The 18,386-nt window shown below is 41.6% G+C and overlaps 1 protein-coding gene across 1 annotated transcript in view; it reads right to left on the bottom strand.

Moving 5' to 3' along the window:
- Window positions 1-18,386, bottom strand: part of Grm7 (glutamate metabotropic receptor 7) — a 918,190-nt gene that overhangs the window by 157,721 nt on the left and 742,083 nt on the right. Inside the window, exon 8 of the mRNA XM_036181053.1 lies at window positions 16,395-17,330. Within this exon, the coding sequence (XP_036036946.1) occupies window positions 16,395-17,330 (936 nt within the window). The remainder of the gene's footprint in view (window positions 1-16,394; window positions 17,331-18,386) is intronic.

The following is an 18,386-nucleotide window of genomic DNA, read 5'->3' as shown; positions in this document are numbered from 1 at the left end:
CCCAAGACTATATGTATGCAGCGTACACTGAACTTGATTGGATATTTTTTTTTTTCAGGGGGTAAGGTAGGGATGGATCTGAGAGGAGTTAGGGGGAGGATTAGGGAATGAATATAATTAAAACACAATGTAAAATTCTAAAAGAATTAATAAAAATGCATTTTTTAAATCAAAGAGAGACAAAGAGAGAAAGCCTGGTTGGTTCAGGTTTGTTTGTTTGTTTGTTTTTTGTTTTTCTAATTTTATTGATACCCATGCCTTGCACCAGAATGGAAATATCTTCAGAATAGGAAATTTTATTTTCAGCTCTTTTTTTCCATAATGTAGATGTTTATCTGGCTGGCATCTTGTAACCATCCTGCCTAGAGAGAATGGATATCTTCTACTGTCACTTATGTCCTCCTCTTTGGGTGTGACATTATTTAAACTATGGACTCCAAGAAATTGGAATGGCCCAAGGAGTCTTCTGCTAGAGAATTAAAATCTGAAGGTCTTGGCAGCTAGAAGATGGCTTTATCTGTAAGACCGGGAACTTGTCCCCTGGACAAAAAGTCACAATGTGCCTGACCCTGCAGGAGAGACTAGTGCTGGGATGATGGTGGGCAGACCACTGCTGTCTCTGTATGAAGACCCTGCCCCCTAGTGTTCATCTAAATGGGACTATGAATCACACTGGTAAGAAACTGACCTCCTCGTCAGTTCCATAGAAACTGCCAGTTCCATGAACTTTAGAAATGGCAAAGCCGACCTCAGTGTCAGGTGGGAAAACTGGTCTCTCTGGTTGTGGCCCAGTCTTCCCTTGTGGGGGTCTTCTGCTCTGCATTGGTCTGTTTTATTCCTGCCAAGTCTTACCCCCTTACTCTGTAATAAAGTGTATGTACGCTATAAAATCTCTCTTCTGTGTGTTTCCCATGAATTCTTTCAGCGAATATCCCAAGGCTTGAGGAAAATTCAGAGCCAGGTCCTGGAGGTGGTATCATGATCTGGAAAAATTTGTATTGCTTGTTCTCTTCAAAACTTAAATTTCCAGAAAATGTTAACCTTGATAATATTGTTCAGTGTTCTCAAGACCTGTATAGGGCTTTGTAAATACATATTGACTGACAACATGAATGGAGCCAGACTAGTTTCTGACAAAGGTCATGGATCTTGTAGGGCATAGGATGAGATAATGTGGATCATATTACACACTTACACAGACAGACAGACAGAGGTGTGTGTGTGTGTGTGTGTGTGTGTGTGTGAGAGAGAGAGAGAGAGAGAGAGAGAGAGAGAGAGAGAGAGAGAGAGAGAGAGATTTGTGAGAGCAAAGGTAGCTCTACCCTGTATTCCACAAGGATGGTGACTTGACACTTTTAACCCTGCCAGTGCTCAGGCACCTGGCCATCTGTTGGTTCCTCCTCAGCAATATATCTGGCCTCAGTCTCTGTGAGAGAGCTCTGAGAATGGAGAAGGGCAACAGATGCTTCTGAGGAGGCCCAGATGGTGCTCTGGGTTGCATCTAGAATCTCAAATCAGTCCTGGCTGCAGCTTTCCTGTTACCTGCTTTGATCTCAAACACATCTAATAGATTTCCAGAACGCAGAGTGCTGGAGGCTGCTCCATGAAACAGGTGGAGACATTTTGCATTTTTTGGCAAGGCACCCTGCTGTCACTTGGCTACTTTTGTATTTACATAAAGGATGTTGATAAACAAATGAGCACATTAGAAAGTCAAGGCAAGGGTAATCAGGCAACCTGTTTGCCTGTTAATCTGGAAATATCACAACACGATAGATCACCTCTCCTCCTAGTGCCTAGCACAGTGACAGATCTGCAGGTTACAGCTGTGCACAACATCATAGAATAGCTTGCTCACACTCTTTGTGAGCAGCAGCCCTTGAAATTACATGAGGCACGGCTAATATGGCCCCACACTTTGGTTAGTATTCATATCAGCTGGGTACGTCAATGAGCACTCTACAATCTGCTGAATGGGGGAAAAAGAAGCAGCCCAGAGGCTTGTTGGCTTACTGGGAGATTTCTCAGATGGTCATTGGGCAGCTGACAGGGGGCTTGAAATAGCCACCTCTTTTCAGAAGAAAGGAACAAAGAATTGGAGTTGGTAGCCCTGGGACATTGCTCATAATATTGGCCTCTTTCCTGGATGGGAGAGAGTCTTGCCTACATAATTGATTTGATAAAATAACTTCTCGAAAGGTATGAAAGTTAGGAAGGCTAGATGCTTTATTCTGTGGACAGTCATTCCTTCTGGGGATGTGTCAAGGAAGTAATTTCAGAACCCCTACCAAATACGCAGGTGACTAAAAAACTTCTATCTGGCCTCTCTGACCTCCTCATACCCTGTGGGATCTGCTCCTTATAAGCAGTTGAAAGGGTCATTCTCTAACATAAATCAGACCCTGCAGCCTCCTCCCTCCCCTTGCCATCTTGCTGAGGAAGGAGTCTGAAGCTGGCTGACATTCCTTCCCATCCTCTGCCCTAACTGCTCTCTACAGAAGCAGCCCACCACTCTTTGCAGGAATGGCTCCATTCTCTGCATAAACAGTCGCTCATTCTCTCCAAAATCAGACCCCATTTTCTGCAGGAACAGCACCCCCCCCCATTCTCTTTAAGAGCAGACCTCATTCTCTGCAGGAGCAATCCTGGTTCAGCGCTTTATAATTTACCCCCTCCACCCTCCCAGGCAGTCACAGCTCTCTCCACCCCTTTTCCCTCTCTCCACTCCCTTTGCAGGCTCACTCTGTGCAGGCTTCTTCTTGAAGGCTGCCCGCTCCCAAGCATTCCCTGACAGCACTCAGCTACAATAGGAGTCCATGTATAATCTCCCTCAGGGGTTCCCTTACTGTGCCTATTTCTTCCCAGAATGTGCGGCATTCTTCTGCATACTGTCTTCCTGCTTTCATTCCTGTGTTGTCTCCTGCACCCAGCAAACTACCTGGTATGGAGTTGACTTTAAGTGTGAGATTCAGGAAAGAACAAGTGACATTGGAAATGGCCTAAGCAGCAAGTTGGGGCTGGGGACAAGACTTAGTGGATAATGTACTTGCTGCCCAAGAGTGAGGACTCAGTTTAAATTCCCAGCAGCCGCTCATTTCTTGCTCTGAACCTACTTTCCTGTGGCTTTATGGCAGCAGTTTTTGAGACTAGTTTATATGTCCCTCTTCTTTTTAAACATTCATTGATGGTAGACATGGATCCTGTGTCAAAATGGAGTGAGGGAATCCACAAAGGTGTGCTGAGCAGGGGCTATGTATTAGTTACTGTGTGGAACCCTGGCAAAGCAGAGAAGCAGACAGGCCAAGTCCTGTGCTCATGGTGCTCATGTAACAAGCCCAGCAGAAGGGGAGATGTTCTAAAGCAATGGTTCTCGGTCTCTAGGTCACAGCCCCCATGGGGGGTCACATATCCAATATCCTGCATAGCAGAAATTTACATTAGGATTTACAAAAGTAGCAGAATTTGAGTTATCAAGTAGCAATGAAATAATTTTGTGGTTTGGGGGTCACAATAACATGAGGAACTGTATTAAGGGTTGCAGCATTAGGAAGGTTGAGAACCACTATTTTAAAAAGATACATACAGCTTCTCTTAGCTTGAACTGTCTGGGAGGCCCCCAGGCACTGGTGCCAGGACCTGTCCTTGGTGCGTGGGCTGACTTTTTGGAGCCTAGGGCCTATGCTAAGACACTTTACAGCCTTGGTGTAGGGAGGAGAGGGCTGGACCTGCCTTGGCTGAGTCTGCCAGGCTGGGCTGACTCCCCAGGGGAAACCTTGCCTTGGAGGAGGTGGGAGTGGAGGTGGATTAGGGGGAAGGTTGGGGGGTGGGAGGAGGGAGGACAGGGAATCCGAGGCTGATATGTGAAATTAAATTAATTATAAAATAAAAATACTATTTTTAAAAAAGATGCAGCTTCTCTCAATCTCACTAGAACACTGTTGCAACAATGGACTCCAAAGATCAAAAGGAATTTCTCCAGGAATCTTATGCTAGAAGAAAGACAAGGCCCCCAGCCAGACGGGAAACTTGTCTCCCAGAAAAATATTTCACATTGTTCTAGAAACTTGTCAGCACACCTTGCAGTGCAGTGGGACACTGAACCCAGACAATGATGGGTCAATGGTGGCTGGAACCACATCTTGACTGGGGCTGCTTTGACACACACATTGTTGGTTTTCTGTTAAAACTTTAATCTCACTTCATGACCCCCAAAGATAGACTTGGAAAAGGTATCCTTTGTTGTAGCTCCTTGTCCCTTTTCTTGATGTAGCCACACTGAATAAATCTCATTTTTATGACTTTTGCTATTAATTTGACTCTTTTACTTGGCTTATTGAGGACAGGTGGCAGAGCTGGCTTGGGGCACAGGCTATATAACCTCCATAACACTTACAGGCACTAAGCATATGCAAATTTTTGTTTGTTTTTTAAGCCAACAGAGTGATAAGTGGCATCAGTTACTGATGGATAGCTAAGGCAAAAATGAATATAAGTGAAGCAGGATCTCTGTAGCTTTGAGTGATATAACACCCCTAGTTATGTACCCATAAACAGATCTAACTGATCAGAGGGACACAGCATGAGTGACAGCATTCTTGACTGAAGGCATATCATGCACAAGGGAGAAGGAAGGAAATGGCCACTTATACTCTGGGGCAGAAATAACAAGATGGGGAAATCCATGTCCTCTAAGTAAATAACACAAAGCAGGTTGGACTGTAAGCATGGTGAGAATGCACTCACCCTCAGCCCTAGATGATCCAGAGAACTAGGCTGCCTACTATCATGTTCTACAGGATACACATGAACCAAGCTCCCTTCCCCTACAGAGAGTGACTCTTGTCATGATGCCTAAGTCATGTATGTACTGCTCCCCTAATGTAGTCACATAGCATAGAAAGCATATTAACTAAGCCTGCTCCCTCACAATGCAATAGCCCTCCTTCTCTTGGAAGCCTCTAAGAGAGGACACCTTGCTTTGTCTGGTGAGAATAAGGCTTCTACCTTGGACTCATCATACACTGCTTGCTGGGCACTAACCTCTCTTCTAGAGGACCGTTCAACCTAGCATCTCTCTCTGCATCTCTGCTACTTACCCACTCCTTCCCCTAAGCCTAACAAGACTGAAGGGAAGTCAGCAAGGAAAAGCAGAGTAGGAAATGAAGGCTCAAAAGACAGGCCAACTGAGGCAAGATCAGCAAACTACTTTTGTCATAGAACTGCTCTATCTCTACTTCAGCTTTTCAGGCCATGTGCCATGTCTCAGCCACGATTTGATTCTTAGCAGTAATCTTGTCTTCAAAACCAGCATTCAATGCACCCACATCAATATGTGTATATGTGGCTAAGTCCCAATATTCACATAAAGCAGCAGCCACTGGAAGAGAACCATTGGCTGCAGTTTGTGATCCCTGACTGAAGCCTCCTAAGTAGCAAGGCAGAGTTTCCATGACGTTCTGATTATGGTGCTGCCAGAGAGGCTATAATTCTATCAACAGAACCTACTGGAAAACTTTTTCAAAAGGGCCTGATGGGATCACCTGCTGTTGGGGTCTTGGGGAACAGAACAGACACTTAAAATGAGATTGTGAAGTAAGAGCAACCATTCTGAAAGGAAGGTGGTTGTTTAAAAATGGTCTCCAGGAATACATAGCTGTAAAGTGGCAGAGACTAGAGGGAAAAACAGTTTTGTTATAGGGAACAAAGACTGTTCACAGTGGCTGTTGGTGGGGCATTTACTAACCAGGTTCTTTTCAGACTGTGGATAAAAACATTCACTGTTTATTATAAGCCAACCAGCCAACCAGGATGTGAAGCTGAATGGGAGCCCACAGACACCTCAGAGGGACTCATCAATTTCAGACCCAGGAGGACCCCTGACAGATACCACTGCTTCCATTGGGGGCATCAGATGTCAAAGTCTCTAGACTTCCTTCTTTTAAATTTTCTTTTTCTACCAGCTGCAGTGGAAAACTGAAGGACAATAAAAGAAAATGCTAATCAGAGCCAGTCCCACTTACTTCACAGAGACTGGCCATCAGGACACAGCCTTTACACTATGAAAAGGTGAGAAGATCAGTTTGTCTATGGACAGTGTCATCCCCCACCTGCCTGCTGTGTGTGGGCTCTCTGTACTGTGTTTGCACCATTGGGGTATCTGAGAACTCTGTCCCTACTCCATTCTCTGTTGTACTTAGGCAGTGCTTCAATTCAGAGTGGGCACCAAAGGTAGTATGGGCTAATAAAACATGTATCCTTTGCCCTGTTGCCCAAGTAACGTTGTAAAGGAAAGTTAAACATTAACTTGGACTTCACTACAAAAATGTATGAAATTCCACTTGGTTCTTTGCTTTTCAATTAAATATCTGCAAAACACAAATTTCTGTAAAACATAAATTTCTGTGATTTCTATGCCTTGTGAAAGTATGTGGAGCATTAGACAAAGAAATGATGGTGTAATAGTAGGTTTAAAACCAAGCACTTAAGTCATGGTGTGTTTGGTTCAGTACCTGACAGCTACTTTGGCCTCTTCCACAAGACCATTTGGTTCTGATGTCCTAACCTAGTCACTGTAATATGCTGCTGGGAAGGGGACCAGAGAAACACAAGGCATTGACAGAATCTGCGACAGTTTAAGCCAGCCTAAATAACTGGTCTTGGATGCTAAAACCTAATCAGTACAAAGTGATCTAGGGCTTTGGGTCTGTCAGCCAGGATCTCCCATGTGTGATCTAGGGACTCATATATAAACCAGGCCTCTCTGGAAGACAGATCAGCCTCTTGCCTGTGGTAAATCACTAAAGGACTGCACAGAAGAGTTGAAAATGAGGATTGGTGAGCTGCAGTGTAAGATAGCATATGCGACTCACTATTTCAGTCATTCAACTGTCTGTCATTGACCTGTCACTGATGACACACTAGTTATAGAGACATTCGAGAACCTCAAGGAAGGAATCACTCATGGAGAGAGGTAATGTGGACCTTGATGCTGCTTTAACTTTTGTGGGGGCCTACAGAGGATCCTTAGTAAGGCATTACTCAAGGTCAGAAAGTCTGAGCTTGCTTTACCCAGCAGGGCTGCATTATAGGATGATTTGGGCAGGGGTGTAGTTACCAGGTGTTTTGAAGGGTCTACACTTGTTGCTGTACATTATACTTTGATCTTGAAAAAGGGAGGTCCTGTGTTTCTGTCTTTCTCGTTATTTAGGCCTGTATTTCTACTTGATACATCTTTATTCCTCATTCCTCCCCCCAAGAAACCTTTGACAGGTCAGAGCTGGTCTCTGACAACCTTTTCCCTGTGGACTATTTCTATTTCCTTCCATTTATAATACCTTCATGTATATTAACATAGAATAAAAATTTAAGGCAATTCCCTTACTGATGTTTTATGACCAAACATTTATGGCCAAAGCCAGATTACTCTAGAGTATCAACTGTGGGGTGGAGATGGGGTGAAGTTACTAAAGGCACTGGTCAACAAGCTGGGCCACTGGGAATATATGATTCCAGAAGTAGAGAATGTGTGTTAAGAGGGCTCAGGACCCAAGTGGCAGCCTTCTGGTGACTCCCTGATTCATTAGGCAAAAACCATAGATACTTCATGCTTGGAAGAAACTAAAAACCTACTGAGAACCCCCAAAATAATACAGACTATGTATAGACAGTATTTTTTCTCTTCAATAATATAGTGGTGTGTCAGGCTCAGCCCAATGCCTTCCCAGTATATTTGAAGAAGGTACCAGCCAGAGGCAGCAGTGTTCAACTGTCCTTCCCACTAACCTTTCTGTGTGGCAGGACACTTAAGAGAATCCTGTACCAGGTTTCTTCCAACAGTCTGTGGCACCAATGGTTTACTGGCCTCTTCAGTGAAAGGGAAAACAAGGGGTTGCAGCTTCTACCAGATCTGGTCCAATTTTCCCCTCAAGAGATGCTTCTTAGTCTTCCTTAACCCTCAGGTTGTACACAGACATGAGTCTTCAAATCTGAGCAAGCATACAGAAAGACATTGAACTCAAGACTGGTAGCCATGTGTTGTCCCCAGTCTCAACCTATATATATATTAACTGCTATGGAGCTCATACTTACAAAGCAATGAGTACTTAGTCTAAGGCAAAACTGCACCAATGTCACACTTCAAACTGAAGCATCTCCTCTCTTGCCTAAAAATCAAGGTCTAACTCCTTACTTGAGCCTGTCCATTCCTTAGGATTCCAGCTCCCCCTCCACTAAAGGCTAAATTTTCCATATCCTCTTCTATGCCACAGCCTCTAGTCATTTCTTCTCTAGCTCCTTGCTTTTTTTGCTTTCTGATGATGCATCTGTCAACCTGTAAACACCTCAACAGACTTTTTTCAAAGGGGAACCAACTGTAGAAGAGTTGAGTTCTTCTTTACTCAATACTGACTATCTACTAGAGTATATATGGGGGGTGGGTCTACATTCTCATTGAGAAAATTCTAACTTTATTACAGGGACAATGTCTTGTCTTTGTACCATGCAACTAGACCAGTGAGTATAAGGACAGTTAATAATTAGTTTCAGGAGAAAGGAGGAAAAGGGAGGCAGGGGGAATATAAAAGCTGTGGGTACACTAAAATTTTGCAACTGCCCTGTGTGGGTCTAAGTGATGAAATTAACTGTATATATTTTAGTTCTGTACTTTGATTTATATAAACATACACGCACAAACATATACTTGGGATTTCACCATAATTATTCTGACTTGTGCCTATGTTATTGATTATGTCAATATCTATCACTCATTACTTCAGAATAACACTTTATGTGTGGGCTCTGATTTGCTTATTTGTTCATCCACAGATTAGCATTTGGTGCATTTCTAGTATGGGGCCATTACACATAAAAAGTTCATGTACAAACTGAGTGCTGAAGTTGCTTAAAGATATCATATTTTTCTATTGTAGAATAGGTAGGTTTACTGTGAAGATGAAAGAGTTGATGGTTGGAGGGGTTAAGTGACACCCATGATTTGGTTCAGAGCATTGTGGGATGGTGGGTAGAAGGAAACAGCCAACAAACCAGCTTCCAGGAACACAGGAAAACAAGGTAACTGGGAGCTGAAAGAAATCTTCATTGGGATAAAATTATTACTCCTTGTTTTGGAACCTCGGGACCCCAAATATAGATTTGGCCAGTCCACTGACAGCCTCTCATCAGATCTTCTCTATGGTGATTTCTTATATTCTTTGTGAAAATCAGAAGTGTTCTCTGATGCTCTAAGAAAACCCAAAGCACAGAGCCCTTTCTGATTATCACGATTTTACTTAATGGGTGGGCCCTGCATCCTGGTGCGTGGGTCTCCAAATGGTCGAGTTCATAAGGAGAAAGAAACCTTATGGGATTATGGGGTATGAGGGTTCTTCTCCAAGAAGAGCTGCAAACTGGGGTAGACAGCAGGCAGATGGAGTTCTGTTGTTGAGTCTCTATGCACAGCAAGGTTTTCTCTATCCAAACTTTAAATGCAGTGATCAACATTCTCTGTACCAGTTCTCTGCTGGGGGTCCACCTCCTCCTCATCCTGCCTGACTCATCAAGGAACCAAGATGGTAAAGACTCCATATATGCTAAGAGACTTGCCTCAAAGGAGCTGGTCCACTCTATCAGGGAGAATGGATGGTATCAACCCTAGCCACTTACTTCTGAATTTGGGAACAACCAGTTTCAGAGGGCTGTTTATGGAGAAGTTCAGGGCTTGCCACCATCACAGCAGGCCACAAAACAGTGGCATTTTTACAGGCCTTAGACATAAATATGAACAGACAAACCCAAAAGGCAGAAGCTGGACCTCAATATCCAGCATGGATACTGCCACAACATGATGCATGCATAGCCTCAGAAAAATCTCCACATCTCAGTATGCCCCTCCCCTGACTTTAGATTCAAGGTGAAGGTTCTTTATGATCATTCTAAAAGAGAAAATAAAGACTTGATATGTTTGTGTATGAATATGTGTGTGGAGAAAGTGGAAAGTAGAAGCCGACTGGCCGACTGGTAGACTGATATAAGTTCTTTCCTTACTTAGTTTTTATTTGAATAAAGATTAAAAAGTGGAAATGTTGTTTACAAAACTTAACAACTGAGCCAGGTGGTAGTGGTATATGCCTTTAATACTAACACTCAGGAGGCAGAGGCAAAAAAAAAAAAAAAAAAAGAAAAAAGGCAAAGCTAATAAATAAATAAATGAATAAATAAAAAGATAAGATTAACAATCAAAATAAACCCTGTCTCTGTTTAAATAACAAACAACACAGAAAAAAAGTCAAGATAAGGCACAGTGTAGCCACATTTTTCCTTCTACATTCAAAAGAAAAGGATCAATGTAGATTCCAACCCAGTCTATCTTTTCTGGCCGTCTGGACTTTCTTCAGGTGGCATCATCTGTCCCTTTATTATAGTAACCACTCCACAGTGTTCTTCTTGTTGCTATCTGCTTTTCAACATTGCTCATTGTTCATCTTTAGAGTGCAGGCATGACATTTCCATCCCCAGATACCCATGTTTCTCTGCTTACACTCTTTTGTGAAGTCTGCATAGCTTCAAGAGGAGTTGTACATAGCCTTGCTTGTGGTACTACTGCTTTCCCTGTGCCTCTGCCTTCTCTTTGCAGCCTGGCACCACAGAGCTGGAGAGTGGGGAGGGGACTGCATGACAAGGATGGCTCCTTAGTTTAACACACCCACTGGGGAGTCACTTATCTGAAGAAGTATTCTTGGCAATTTCAGCTTCCAGGGCCCACGGCATTGAGTAGATGTAATTTTTGCCAAAAATTAATGCTGGAGTGACTTGTCAGGGTACACACTGTTTCATATTATGCTTGCAAAATGAGGTTGATTAATTTTTCATTATTATGGTCTCTTCTTTTTGCAAGAGTTAAGAATACTGTCAGTGCAATGAACCCTTTCCCTTTGTGCCACCTGCTGCAAACACTGTCTGCTGTTTCTCATGTTCTGATGCCCTCTCAGACACAGCCTTGATGTGTCCTGTTTTATGCCTGTGTATTCCACTTCACTTAGCATACTTGCCATGATGAGCAAGTGAATTGTCCCTCTCTGCGTGCCTGTTTTGCATTTGGGGGGATTATGTTTGTAGCATGTTCTACATGACTGAGAACTTATTCAAAGCTCCTGTTAATTACCAGTTTTGGAAAACATACAGGAACCGTATGTTCTTCAGTCTTTACCATGGTTCTAAGTATAAGGAGCATAGTAGGATAGCCTATGTGGGAAGAAAGAATGTATTTCAAACAAATTTGAAAGTGTGCTTGTTTTTGATAGTATTTCCCTTCCACAGCATTTCTTTAAAACTGTAGAAATCTAGTTGGCTGTGGTAACTCCTGCCTACAGTCCCTGGCACTCTGGAGGCAGAGAGAGAACATGGTCCAAGGCCAGTCTAGCCTACACAGTGAACTCCAGGATAGCCAGGGCCAGAGAGTGAAATTTTTATTTTCTCAAGATAAACAAAACAAATTGAAAGTAACAACAAAAAATTCCAAGCCCACTTGGTGAGTTTTTGTCAATTTTACACAAGTAGAGTCATATAGGAAGAAGGAACTTCAACTGTGGAACTGCTTCCATCAGACTGGCTTGTAGGATAAGCAAGTCTGTGGATCATTTTCTTGATTAACAATTGATATGGATGGGCCCTGTCCACCCTGGGGGATGCCACTCCTGGGCAGATAGCCATGGATTATATAACAAAGCAACCCAAGAGTCATGAGAAAGCCACCCAGTAAACAGCTTTCCTCCACGGTTTCTGCCTTAGTATCTGCTTCCAGTTTGGCTTGCCTCAATGACACGGACTGCAACAGAAATGTAAGCCAAATCAACCCTTTTCTAGTTCCCAGCCGCTTTTGGCTGTAGTGTTTATCACAGCAACAGATAGCAAATTAGAAACCCACAAGAAAAAAGAACCAAACAAAACAATAAAGCAAATACTAGACTTCTTTTCAGACAGTTTGGAGGGGTGACAGCAGATGTGTGATACTTCTTTAGACCAACTTTGAGATTTGGGAATGGGATTACCCTATGTCATATCATTTCTGATCCCAGTGGTGGGGAGGTTTCATTTTGTGATCATATTTTTGAGCTATCTTTAAGAGATAGAAGATAAAACTCTAACTTCCTAGGAAATGTTCCCATTTCCCTATCCTCCTACCACATCTGGTCCCAGGGCTGTTTCAGATGCCTGCTCTCATTGCCCTCTATCTATCGTGCAGTAGAATAATACTCCACTAGAGAAAAGGGATTTTCCCATTGAAGATGTACCACACACCTTGATTCTATTCTGATATGTACAGAAACATGGCCTGTGGCATGAAGCTTTTCCTTCTTTGAAACCAGCTCCCTCTTGCAGCAATACCCTCCTGTCCTCAGTTGCTTCAACCCATTCCTTCTCTTCCTCTCACCATATTTCTAGACAAACAACCCCACAGTACACACAGACCTCTGAGGCCTCAGATCCCCTACCTGACTGCCAAATTCCACTTCCTCATGTACAGTCTAGTTTGACAAAGCTTATGTCACTGTCCACATGAAAGAGACAATGTACAGACAAACACCATTTCATTCCAGGGATTCAGCCTGATGCTTGCAGCATCAACTCATTTTTTTTTCCACTGTGCAAACACCATGGTTCACTTTTCCAAACTATGGCTATAATGTTAGCAGGGTACATGATCTTGTGAGAGTCTGTCCTATATGCACCAGTTCATTGATTGGTTATATAGTATAAACTCGAAACTCTTCAAATAACAAGTGGTTACAAAATCTTAGATAAATGGATTAGTTATACAGTCCCTGAAATTTTGGCAACATCGACTTTTGTGTTGACCACTCCCTCTAACAATATACCCACAGACCAAATCATTGCTTTCCATAGAGAACAATCTATTTTGAGCAGACAGTGCTGAGATATAATTCCCTAATAATACCACAGTAAAAAAGACTAGCTAGCCTCTCTACTATGGTATTATTTCACTACTTATGGTATTATTTCACTACTTATACTATTTTGTGGACTCTTTATGGTCTCGCCTATACATAATTCCCAAATCCTAGAATATATTACCATATGGCTAAAGTTTACTACCACCATCTCTGATCATATTTCAGGACTTCAATTCTAGCAAGCTATAGGGTAGCAATGGTCAGTCAAGGTAACTGATCTTTCACATTGTCTTTAAAACAAAAATAAATTTACTGGGATGACATTTTATGTCGAAAATAAAAACCTTGTTTGGTCATTGTATTCTACTAATAAAATCAACCAGTGAGAACTTTTACAGAGCTATCCCTAGCAGAATCAAAATGGATTTCAATTCTGGAACACAGTAAATAGTTATTACAGAATTTACTGTTGATTTTTTTCTGACACAATGGAATTCTTCTACTTAGGGTACTTAAACTATTAAATCAGAATGAAATGGAATGTCTGTGATTCTGTAAGGTTGCCAATTTAGCAAAAATAAAAAAAAATTAAAAAGCATGCATTTTGCTGTGATGTCTTTGTTTCATTTGGCAACTTGCCTCTCTGCCTAATTTAAATGCTATGGTTGCATATACACAGAGTGATTTTCTTAATTGATCACTCATGTTTCCCTAGCCATATGCCTGTCACTAGGGTGGTGTGTGCATTTTCATGTAGAAATTCACTGTTGCTGGTTGGCAGTTCAGCACTTTTAATTATGCCAATGAAGCATGTAACACATTACAAGCCATGGAGAGTATACAAAGAGAAATAAGTTTGTAAAACAAAGGGGTTAGAAATCACACTGTCTGAAGACAGTTTGATCTCTTCCATTGGTCTGGCTCTACCAGCAAAACGTCATCAGCAGAAACTAGAATCAATGACTGGATTTCCCAAAACCTCCTAGAAGTTTCAGGTTTGCAAAAGATCACACATGTGATCTTACTTAACAAAGCTCCACAATCACAAGTAGATATGGCCCCAAATGAAGGCTCAAATAACACTCTTAAAACAACGTTATAACCATATATATTCTAAAGCTAGTGTAGTCATTCTTACTTTTTATATCACCAAGAAGAAGTACATAGGATATAACAAGGCACACTTCTGCTATCCCTTCAATAATTCCTGCTTTTTATATCACCACGAATAAGTACACAGAATATACTTAATGCCTTTAACCTTCTGCACATGACATTGTTTTAACAGCAAAAGAATTATCTTCATGTGATTTGATGACAGTCCTTGTCCCTTTCAAAAATTATACTAGTTACCAACCTACCAGCACACATTTACATTTTTTTTATTTCTATTGCATTTCAGAACCCTAACTCATATTTTACTATTCCCTTGGCCCAGGGATAGAGAGAAGAAATAAAATGAATTTCAAGTTGGTTTCACAGACAATAAACATACGTTATGAATCTGAAAAATACTGTTGGAAGCAGCCAATGTTCAATGACTATATATTTTAGAAGAATTTCCTCTAAGATATTTTATGATGAAAGCCATAGTCTGGAGCCATTCAGTGCCCTTAGTTTGAGAATTCTGCTTGGTTTCATGAGATAACCACTTTAAAAAGGCAAGCTTATAGCTCCAGAATCACACAATGTTGGTTACTTGCATCATTTCAGCAGGAAAACCAGCTAAATTATATGATTTTTTGTTTATAAACAATACACAGGAAACAGAGGTATTAATGAATTACCAACTACTGGCAGTATCATTTTTGTTTTAAGTTCTTATGTATTCCAACATAATCCTGTTTTTCCTATCCAAGTCTTTAAACATCCAATAGCTTTGTTCAAGGGCTAAAAAGGTGGATCATCAAGTAAAGGCACTTGCTGTAAAGACAAATGACCTAGGGTCATCCCCTGAGATCCACATGGTAGAAGGAGAGACCCAGTCCCTACAAGCTGTCCTCTGACTTTCACATGCACATGCATCCTATAGCATGGATATGTATTTGAATACGCACATACACAAATGTAAAAAAAGAAAAGAAAAGAAAAGAAAAGCATTAGCGTATTTGTTCAAATTAAACTGGAACTCAATGACCCCTGCTGTTCAAATATACACTCAATTTTCAACAAGATTCTCTCCTAGTTGAGTGACTAAGGAAGGACTCAGTTTCCTGAAGCAGCAGCTATACTATCTTGTCAGAGCTGCTCACACAAACTGAAGAATTCGCACTTCAGCATTTTCGGCTTGTGCAATTTGCATATGTATAAAACTGTATCTAGATGGGTAAGTGTAAAAATCAAATGTGTACACATCATGTGTAGGATCAATACTTCAGGGTAACCTACTTGGTATGCAAGTCACACAAACAGTTAAATCTACATTAACTACATTAAAACCAACATGAGATTCAACTATTTTGTAATTTATAGATTCATTAATTTTTCAGTACATGCAAGGACACATATACTAACTGTGCCAACCTCAAACATTGACAGCATGATCTATCTCTCTCTCTCTCTCTCTCTCTCTCTCTCTCTCTCTCTCTCCTGCCTTTCTTCCTGTTTTTCTTTGAAAACTCTCTGGATCTCATTATGATTGCTTGATGAGATTAAGGTACAGTATACTGTTAGGAAAATGATACAGAATAACTGATGTCCTTATCTATCAGCCGGTCTGGTTATATTTGATTGGTGTGCAACTGGGTAGCTCTAATGTACTGTATAGCTTGTGCATTGTATTTATAGTAACAGCCAAAATGAGCTACTAAAAAGACACTACATCTCTATCAGGAGTTCTCAAATTTCCTTCCAAATGCTGCGACCCTTTAATGAAGTTTCTCATGTTGTGGTGATCCCTCCCCAACCATAAAATTATTTTCGTTGCTACTTCATAACTATAATTTTGCAACTGTTATGAATCATAATGTAAATATGTTTTGTGATGGTCTTTCGCAACCCCTATGAAAGGGTTGTTTGACCCTCAAAGGGATCATGACCTGAAAGTTGAGAATTGCTGATCTGTAGTAATGCTAATAATGGAAGAGTGAACACCATGCATTCAGTCACCTGGAACATAGGTACTGTGGCCAACTTCTATCCTAAAGAAATATTCATGTAAGCACAGCAGTGGTAAATAAATGGGGAGGAAGGGTTTACTTAGTTAGATTAGATCATCTTGTCCTGGACAATGCCTACTTATACTAATTTTATATAAATACATTTACTTGAAAAGGTCACATGTCTTGGTTTTAATAGATTCAAATGGTAACATCCTATTGAAAAATTTAGACTCCTGCACCATTAGTCTATTAGTCTAATGCTTTTATATTTTTGAGCCTTCTATTCTGTATATAAATTTCTTTGGAGGACACAATCAGTTTTGTTTCAATATATACAGAACTACACATTTCTGGAATGCACCGTGAGATGTACATTTTCACTTACCTTTTCTGCTGACTGTGCAGTGCCAAAAAATATCGGGATGAAGGCAAGCCAAACGATACATGTGGTGTACATAGTGAATCCAATGGGCTTGGCTTCATTAAAATTCTCTGGTACACCCCGAGTCTTGATGGCATACACAGTACATGTGACCATGAGAAGGATGCTATATCCCAAAGAGCAAATGATTTGAAGGTCTGTGATGTCACATTTGAGCACTCCCCTGGCTTGCTCTGGGTTCATTGTCTTATGCTCATCATAGTCTATGATGATGTTGGGTGGGTCAACCCCAAACCAAATGAAGACACCTAGAAGCTGCACTGATATTAAACTGGAAGTGATTGCCAGTTGTGATGTTGGGCTTATGAGTCTGGGAGCTGTCACTGATTTCTTGCCCTGCTCAAATATGCGATAAATCCGGTTGGTTTTTGTTAAAAGGGCTGCATAACTAATGCACATACCCAAGCCCAAGAAGACACGCCGGAAAGAACACACTGCCACATCTGGTTTGGCAATCATTAGGAATGTGATGATGTAGCAGAGAAAGATGCCAGTCAATAAAACATAGCTGAGTTCCCGTCCAGAAGCCCTGACAATGGGTGTGTCATTGTAGCGGATGAATGTGGCCATGACAAAGATGGTGGCAATGATCCCCAACATTGCCAGGAAGACAGGAATGACAGCCCAGGGAGAATGCCACTCCAGTTTGATGATGGGGATGTTCTGACAGCCAGTTCGATTTTCATTGGGCCTCTGGTCATAGGGACAATGTTGACATGTCATCTCGTCAAACTGATACTGGTATCCATCACAGGGCTCACAGGTCCAGCAGCAAGGGGTTCCCTTCTGTGTCTTCTTCCTCTGCCCAGGCTTGCAGGGCAATGTGCACACAGAGGGTGGGATCTCCCGGACTCCTTTGCCCCATTGCATGTCCTCTATCTGTACATAGCATAAGAAATGAGAGAAAGCAGTCAGGTCATTCAAAAGTTAAGAATTAGAAAAGAAACCATCAATGACAAACAATATCAATGTTATTGCAGCTAACAGTAGCAGAGGGAATTCTTCAGAGTAGTTAAACGGAGATACATGGATATGTGCTCAACTGCCTCCCCCAGGAGGGTGAACAGAAAACCACTTATCTCTCAAAAATAAATATTTAAAGACACACACACACACACACACACACACACACACACACACACACACAGAGGCTTAAAGTAATTTTAGGTAATAACTGCAGTGCTGAATACCTCCCCACTTCAGGATTTTACAGAGCCTGTCAACATCCCTCAGATAATGGCCTGTTCTTTGAGAGCTCCTGGAACAGACAGACCCACCTGGATTCTATCAGAGAAGAGCAATGGTGTTCATTATTCTAGGCTGCATAGACCACATCACAGCATGCAAGAAGTATTGGGTAAGGAAATGTAAGGACTGTGTGGTCTGGAAACATTTAAAGGTTTGCCAACAGTCTCTCTAAAGAAAAACCTGAATTGAATCTCTGTGGCACAAGAAAGAATGGAAAGTGTATTGGCTGTGCTAGAATATTGGCTTTCTGGGGAAGTCACCTCAATCAGTGGTGTTCTGGAAAACAACAGCATTCCACACTAAGAAGAACTTTGTTACTGAGCTGAAAGTCACAGCCAGCACTGCCATTTCCCCTGAGGGCTGGTATTCTATCCATCTTTCTTTCTTGCTATGGGTTCTTCACATCCGTTTCCTACCCCATGGGACTGTAATTCACACACAGAAGCTGAAGGATGTGCACATGATTCAGGCCTGGCCAGGTAGCACACTGTCGTTTTTCTCTAGTTTGAACACGTCTAAGGGTCACTTGGAGGGAAGTTTTTTGAGGCTTGCTGAGATCCACTCACAGATTTTTCTCATTTATACAGTCTAGAACAGGGCCTGAGAATGAACATCCTTAACAAGATCCTAAATGACATTGCTCAGGCCTGTTTAGGAACCACTGTTGTCAAGTAGTGTCACATTTCA

This window comes from Onychomys torridus, chromosome 3 (assembly GCF_903995425.1).
Source record: "Onychomys torridus chromosome 3, mOncTor1.1, whole genome shotgun sequence".
In the NCBI taxonomy this organism is placed as follows: domain Eukaryota; kingdom Metazoa; phylum Chordata; class Mammalia; order Rodentia; family Cricetidae; genus Onychomys; species Onychomys torridus.
The sequence above is the reverse complement of the archived record's forward strand: the minus strand, read 5'-3'. Positions and strand labels throughout refer to the sequence as shown.